Genomic DNA, 7,913 nt, shown 5'->3' on the forward strand with positions numbered 1-7,913 from the left:
CAGCCCACCCCACTAACCACGCAGGCCTCGCTGGCAGGCCTGGGCGCTGGCCTACAAACCCCAGGGCACAGCTCAGCCACTACGAATGGAGCCACAAGGCCTTCTCAGCATGAAACCACCACTTGAGCAGATGCTGCTGGTTCGCATGGCGGCTGCAACAATTCACACACTGCCAGCGGGTCTTCAGGCTCCCAGGCTTCACGACCGTGCCAGCCCAGTGGTGCCTGCCACCCATGGTGCCGATGTGCGGCCCGCCATGCCTGGTCAGGGCTGCTCCTCTGGGCAGCTCTTCTTCCATCTCTGGCACGGTGTTCTTGCTGACTTGCAGACGCTCTTTATACACACACACGCAGGACACAGGCCCGCTGTCAGGCATTTGTCCCCCACTTCGAGTCTGTCTCTTTGCTCCTTTAATTTTACTTTTTGGTAGATGTTGCTTCCCATCTTTAACTGAATCTTGCTTCTTGTGCAGGAAGACGCTGGCCCAGCACCAGCACCCTGAGCCCCGCCATGACCTTACCCCGCCTCATGGGCGCGGCTGACCCCAACTGAACACAGTCAGCGCCTCCTGTCTCCAGCACGTGCGGGCCCTTCTTTCCTCTGCGCAGACCGTCCTCTGCCCGCTGTGCAGACTCGAGGGCTGCCCCAGGTCTCCCTGGCCTTCTGCTGGGCACAAGTGCACTGGGCCCCTCCTCAGGGAGCGCCAGTCCAGGGACAGGCGTCGCGTGCGGCCTCAGGAGGCCCGCCGAGCGCTCTCCAGGGAGCATTCAGGGCTGCCGGGTTGCCCCCCGCAGCGTCCACGAGGAGCTGGGTGCCCTCCCGGGCCGCCGGCCAGTTGGAGAGCCTCTTCCACGAAGGGCTGTCTGAGCTGATGGCCGCTTGCTTCTCCTCACCAGCGTGCAGGGGCTCCGATGAACGTGGGGAAAGAACCGACGACAGACACATCTTTCTCTCCTCCTCACGCGTACTGCCCCGGGGGAGGGCACGGTCCTGACTCCAGGGCTGCCCAGCTCACTTTCCCCCTGGTATTTCCAGTTAAGGGCTCTGGTCCGCCAACATGAGGGAGGCCATCTCCCCAGCAGTTCCTCTCCCTCTGGGCGCCAGGATCCCCAGGAGCACCCGTCCCTCTTCTCCCACCCCCGCCCCCCGACCAATCGCACACGGCTGGCCTTCCTGGCCTCTGCTCCTCAGGCCTGTCTGACGAGCCTCAGCCTGGGCCTCAGGACCCCCCCGGTCCCAGCCAGAGTGTCAAGGACGTGACTATTCTCAGCACTTGCCTCCCCTGCGTCTCAGCCAGGGCGACAGCTTACAGAAGTCTGCCTAATCACACTGGACTTGCAAGCAGAGCTGAGAGCAGGCGCGGACACCCGCGGCCCCCTGAACCGCGCACGCACTCGTCCTGCCAGGGCTGGAGGCGGCCGGGATCCTTGCTGAGACGTCTTTATTTTGGCCACACTGCAGGGCTTGTGGGATCTTAGTCCCCCAACCAGGGATTGAACCCCTGCCTGCAGTGGTGAAAGCGTGGAGTCCTAACCACTGGACTGCCAGGGAATTCCCTTTAAAATTATTTTCTGTTTTTTTCCCCCAGCAGTGAGGCCTTACATCTGTTGGATTTACCCCGCTATATTTGATGTACGTAGTACACTTTAGAAGATGCCATCTCTTGTAATCACATGAAAACAGACTTTTGTGAATTGCTCTTTCATTCAGCAGCCTTAGACTTGGAGATACTGGTTGTAGGCTCCTCCTCCAATTCCACTGGGGTTTCCTCTTCCTCTCTGGCTGGATCAGCTTGGAATTCCAATTCAGGGTGGGACAGATAAAGAAAGCTGCTACAATTTATCTCATTTCTTAAAGATGTTCTTTAAGGTAGTAACTTTGTGGCAAAAAATTGAAACAGCAAAGAACAACGCAAATGAAGTCAATCTCCCTCCCGGGGGCTGACTATCCTTTCAGAAATTCTTCCAGTCCTGCCTTTGTAACAGACAACACTCCTGAATCACCAAGCACCAGAGTGAACGCCGACACAGTCTTGCCCCACGCGCTGGGTATGAGCTAATGCGCTCAACGAACCAGCCACAGCATTTGCTGATTTCCAGCTACCAAGAGGAGGGGCCCGGCCCTGCCTGAGCCCTGCGGAACTGCTTGTGGAAGTCTGCCTCAGCACCACCTCAGACGCAGCCCGGCCGGCTCCTCCCGCGCCTTCTCTGGAGGCGCCAGTGCACCACCCACGCAGGGGCGACACACAGCACCACCAGGTACAAAATCCCAACAGGCGACAAAACCCGAAGCGGGGGAGGCTCCAGACCGCAGCCCTTACGCACACCTGCCTCCCTCCAGGGCTGGAAGCTGGTGGCAGCTGGTCCCTGCTGGGCACCAAGGGTCCAGGGGCCCCAGGGATGAGTCGGGTTCTGAGATCTCAGCCTGTTCCATGCACTCCCGCCACTGGGGTGGAAACAGACTCACGCCCACCGCCCACCTCAGGGAGCAGAGGCTCTAGTGGAGCCGCCGGGAGCAGATGGGAACACGAGCTCGGCTCCCCGGGCCCAGGCTCTCCAGGGGGACCTGGACCACCCGCTGAACACCGTGGGAGCGGCTGACTCCTGAGGACCTCGTCCTACTTACATTTTGGTGGTGAGGATGGGTAATCGTCTTTGAACAGCATCCGTAGTTTAAACAAGCCTCCTTCCCATGGGGTCTGTTGGGCAATGAAACTGATCAGGAGTGCTGGTGGCCAGGCCCAAGAGGGGCAAGGGGCCTTCCCCAGAGCACCCCCAGGAGGAGGACCCCAAGGCAGCTCCCCGGGACTCCTGGGGCCTCTACGGCCCCAAGGGGACATGGAAAGGGCCTTCCCTGGAGGAGTACGTGGCCCTGGACCCACACCAGCAGGTGTGGTGAGGACTCAGGGAGGGGGCTCCCTGGGAGGGACATTCTACGAAGCCGTCCCCAGACACCCTGCGGGCCCAGGCAGCCTCCCAGCTCCACGGCGCAGCCCCACTGCCAGCGTCCACTCCTGCTGCAGCTTCGTGCCAACCAGGAGGGGTGCAGGGACGAAGCCCTGTCACCACCCGGGCACCTCAGGGGTCTCTTCCTTCCGCCCCTGAAGCCCACAAAAGCTTCCAACGTGCCAGTTCCAGTGTACCCAGTGGCGCCGTGGCGCCAAGCGAAGGACACCAGGCCGACAAGGCCATCCCAGGTGGCAGAGGTCGCTTCTGTGTCTAAGGATCTGCCAGGGTCTGAGACCCAAAGCCCCTCCGCCCTGGCCTTGGGAGCACCGCTTCAGCCTCAGCACGTCCGTTCCACTCCACCCCTCAAGGGCTCCCCCTGCTCCCGGACGTGGGGCCCCATGGTGCACTCCCCACCTGCTGCAGCCCAGCTCCTTTCTGAAGTAAGGCTGCCCGGGGGGCACGTGTCACTCTAACCTTGTCCCCTGGCCAGGGGACGGGACCAGGGCCGGCCTGGGTCCTTCTGAAGGGGTGGCCCCTCTTACCCCCTTCTTCCCAGGAATGGCACACTCCCAATTCATGAGGTTCATCGTGCCGTCAGGGTTCTTTGTTGGGACGGCCACGAAACCCTGCAAGAGAAGAGCATCAGCATATCGGCACCGGGCAGTGGGCCTGCCCCAGGACCAGCCCTCCAGCACAGCCCAGGCCAAGCAAGGACCCACAGGGAGCAGGCATTCCAGTCAGGGGATGCCGTCACCCTGCCACATGCAGAAATAAAGCTTTCCTTACAAACGGGTGGTCTTTTCTCCAAGCTTTCCTCTCCTGGGCGAGTCTGCTGAGGGCGATCCCCGACATGTTCGCGTCCCTGGAAGAGCCGGGCAGAATGTGTGATGAGCAAAGGTAGCTACAGGCCCTCCGCCCCTCACCCCGCACCTGGCCCAGCCTGAGACTTGATTCCGAGGAGCAAGCAAACGAAGGGTCCCAGTGGCCTCACAGGCTCTCTGAGCATGCTTCTGCCTGGGGTGTGCATGGGGGTCGTGCTCCCTGGGGCGCCCCCCACGCCCAGTAGCAGCCCTGCCCTCTCTGTCCTGCAACCCTGGCTGGAGTGACAGGGACCCCGATATCACTAGGAGGGGCAGGAGCAAGACGGGGACATCCAGAGGGCCGGCCTGAGACCTAGGGGGCAGTCACTAAGCAGAGGGACATGAGGGTGCTGCCAGAATCCACGCCTGGGCCCAGCCAGGAAGGGAGCCTGTGTTCTGGAAGGCGGCCCCGGGCAGAGAGCAGCTCAATCACAGGAGGGGCAGGGGCCACACAAGCCCAGCCTCCAGCAAACCCCACCACCAGGCCGTCCACAGCCCCGCCACTTCCTCACCTGACACCCCACCCAAGGACCCGCCGCCACGCCGCCTGTCCCCTGGACTTTGGGGAAGTCAGCAAAAGGCTCAGTGGGCCCTGTAGCCAGGCTGCTGGGGCCCCCAGGCACTTCTGAATGCCCTCCCCCACCACCTCTGGAGCCCAGACCTTCAAGGCTGGGCCATCAGCACACAGATCCATTGCCTGACGCTGTTGGGTCACGTCCCAGGGCAGCTGATCCCGCACGCCGACCAGACCAGGAACGGGCCCAGGTCAGAACCCCACTGCCCTCGCCACCCTTCCGCCCACAGGAACCCGGCCCCAGAGGCCACAGAACCTGCTGGGCCACACAGAACCTAGTGTGTTCACTGGTCTTCAAGTCCATGCCAACATTGGAGAGTACCACGAATCAAGTACCTCCACAAGCACGACTTTAACCATACTGAGGGGAGGGTCTCCGAGCTGGGCACATCCGCCGGGTGGCCGGCTCACCCCACCTCGCGCCTCTGGCAGGGGAGAGGCCCAGCACCTGGAGTGTCCTAGGACAACAAGCCGTGCCTTCCACAGCCACAAAACAAACTTCCGCTGAAGACAGGACAAGAAACCGGCCATGCCTCCCAGTGGTGCTGGCCCTGCCACAGAGCAGGGGACCAAGCCCAGCTCAGAGCTGAGAAGGAAAGACCCAGAAAGTAACCTGCCCACTGGGGGAGAAGCCTCAAGTCAAACCCAGGGGTAGAAGGGCCACTTCTCACCGAGGCCCCTGGCCCACCATCACTTGGCTCAAGCTGACCCCCAACTTCTCCAGCAAGCCAAATGGTGACCTTGTCCCAGCACCGGCTGCTGGTGGCCACTCTGGTGTGCCCACGTCTATGCAGGGGAGCGGGGTCAGGTCAGCAGGTCGACAGTAGAGCCCGGCCCTGGGCGGCTGCTTGTTCCCAGACCCAATGGCCTCAAGGAGCCAGAACTCTGCAGGGGTCTGGCTCTTGGACCAGTAAGTAAGCATATGGGAGGTGGAACTGGGATTGCCATCACAGCCTCACCCAGGATCCCAGGGTCCAGGAAGTGGGGTGATTTACTGCAGACACCAGACAACTGGGTGCCGTGAGTTGTCAAGAAACACGGAGACTTGTGTCAACACAAGGAAAAGCGAGCGTCGAGACTCTAGCTCCCACGCAGGAGGCCCGGCTCTGACCACCGAGGACACTCTCCAAGGCTCTAACCCTGCCCAACCTCAAGTTCCAAGCAAGAAGGCCTTAATCCCAAATAAGCCCGGACCCCAAACAGAATTTCTCTTTGCCACCCGCAACCCTCCAGTCCTGGCCCGCCCACCTCCTCCTCATCCATGGACCTGACGGACAGCACCCCATCTGGGGTCTCCTTCCCACACATACACACCCATCTTGTATTTTCATTCATTCATGCGATGTAAGTTGAAGACCACAAGCGCAGCGGCCCGAAGGCTGACATGGGTATACTGGTGCCCCTGGGTTCTAGTGGTGGTTGGCTGGCCACCTGGGCACTGCCTGCAGCACTGGGCTATCCAGGAACAGGACAGAGGGGGAGGTGGTGGAGTCACTTCCCTCAGGCGGGGAGCCAGCAGAGCAGAGGGGAGCGCCGGCCAGCTTTCGTCTTTAAGGTCCTCTCTGGTTAAGACATGAGGGCAGTAATCCTGAAGCCTGAAACCCTTCACTTCACACGACCCTTCTAAACAGAACTCGCCCCCCGCACATCCCCAGGGCCGATGGGAACACCTCTCCCTCCCCCAGTGGGGGCTTAGGGAGGTGCAGGATGTCCTACACGAGCCCCTCACGGGCCAGGGCAGAGCACAGGGCACCGGCTGCGGCCACCTCTAAACTGTCCCACACAGAAGCTCAGCGGCAGAGACAAGCAGCCTGGCTCCCCGTGCACTGCGAGGTTCCTGTTGAGTCTGCGCTCAGCAAGGCGTCAAGACTGGTTCCTGGAACCTGGGCAGCACACGGGTTCTGGAATGGGCAAGCTGGCACTCCAGGGCTCTGGAGCGGCAGGGCTGGGCCAGGATGTAGAGAAGGCCGGTGGGGTGATCCTGAGTGCCGCATGCCTGCTGACCGCATGCCAGGCCCCCGCCACAGGCCACCTCTTCTGCTGACAAGGAACAAAGCCGCCTCAGCAGACCCTGTCGGGGTGCCAGCTGTGATTGTCTCAGGTGCAAAAAGTAACGGGGGAGGGGGGGTGTCCCACAAGAGCTGCTGCAACCCCGTCCTTGGGGGTGACAACCAAACCGGGCACCAGACAGATGCTGCAGGCAGAGCAGAGTCACAGGCGCATACCTGCACCAGCCCAGAGAGAGGCTGGCCTCTCGCTCCCCAGGAGAAAGCAGCCAATTTGCTACATTTTAATTACAACACGGAACCACTCCTTCAGCATCCCACTTAGAATCGAATCAGCTTTTCCCAACTGACAGGGAGGCACTTAAGGAGCTGTTAAGTGTGAGGAGAGTCCTCAGAGCAGCAAAATCACTGAGAGGAAAAGATCGGATATCCATGACCTGCTAGAGACAGCCTGAAGCACAGGATCCGAGTCTGGGGCAGACCCTTGAAGTCTGCAGCCACCCTTCTCCAGCATGGGCTGTGCTTGAACCCACGCTTCTCAGATCACGCTCTGTGAAGCCACTTACTGGCTGCAGGTGAGGGCCAGCGGCTTCCCTCTCCCCCCTCAACCTTCTCACGGGTAAAATGGGCGACAGCACTGTGAGCCCAGGGGTCAGCCCAGGGGTCGGCCCAGGATAAAACCGATGAAGGCTCGCGGCCCTTGGTGGGCTTTCCCACCCAACCGTAAACTCGCCAGGAGAAGGAAGGCACTGGCTTCACCTGCGCTCAGGAGACCCTCCAGCCCAGGTGCACTTCCCTGGTCTTTCCTGACACGCCTCCCAGGACGCCCGGCTGTTTCCAAAGCAAGCCCGGCACCCCCAGCCAGACTCACGTGCAGCACGATGCAGAATTCACCCCTAACCCACCCAAAAGCAAGTCAGGACAAACATGGGATCCTTCTTCCCCTGCTGCTCGGTAGGTTCTCCGTCCAAAGGCAGGGTTTCCTTGGGAGCAAGAAACACAGAGGACCACGGGCTTAAGAGCAGACCAACGAAAGCCAACTCCGCAAACAGAGGAGTAACTCTGCGAACGGAGCTTGTTTTCAAACCGTACAAACCAAACCAGCTACTTCTATGATTCAAGGACAGCTGCTGGCCGTTACCATCAGCCCAGCTAATCATTCCCTCGCCTTCCTCTTACTCGCGAAAACTACCAGCTCCAGCCTCCGTGCAATTGGTATAAAGCGGTCTTGGGACGAGACCTCCCCGTCAAGGGAAGCGCGAACACTCGGTGGGTCCCCCCAACGGCGGGCGGAGCTCAGAGGCGCAAGAGCTCTGGCTTGTTTTCGTTTCCAGGCATCACACGCCACCCCCAAACGCGCCGGCGCTCCTGCAGCGAGCGGCTTTGCACTCTTTGTGCTGCGCGTCCTCTCCCAGGCTGGAACGCGCCACAGGTTCGCGCGCAGACCGTGACCCCGGAAACGCTCCGCCTGAGCGGAGGGCTCGGCGCTCCTGTCAGCGCGGCCCGAGCGGAGCGCGCCGTCGGT

At 61.1% G+C, this 7,913-nt stretch overlaps 1 protein-coding gene across 2 annotated transcripts in view; it reads right to left on the reverse strand.

Annotated features, from left to right (window-relative positions):
- UBE2I (ubiquitin-conjugating enzyme E2I) overlaps positions 1-7,913 on the reverse strand; it is a 12,361-nt gene that overhangs the window by 3,460 nt on the left and 988 nt on the right. Inside the window, exons 1-4 of one of the 2 annotated variants that reach the window (XM_010836544.1) lie at positions 7,294-7,801; positions 3,735-3,810; positions 3,491-3,574; positions 2,626-2,698 (exon numbers count right to left, since the gene is read on the reverse strand). In XM_010836544.1, coding sequence (XP_010834846.1) covers positions 2,626-2,698; positions 3,491-3,574; positions 3,735-3,800 — 223 coding nt within the window. In that variant the 5' untranslated portion in view covers positions 3,801-3,810; positions 7,294-7,801. Of the gene's footprint in view, positions 1-2,625; positions 2,699-3,490; positions 3,575-3,734; positions 3,811-7,293; positions 7,802-7,913 lie in introns of those variants that run through there. The other variant, XM_010836552.1, reaches the window with a different exon arrangement.

The sequence above is a fragment of the Bison bison genome, unplaced genomic scaffold (genome assembly GCF_000754665.1).
Source record: "Bison bison bison isolate TAMUID 2011002044 unplaced genomic scaffold, Bison_UMD1.0 scf7180017845683, whole genome shotgun sequence".
Taxonomy (NCBI): Eukaryota; Metazoa; Chordata; class Mammalia; order Artiodactyla; family Bovidae; genus Bison; species Bison bison.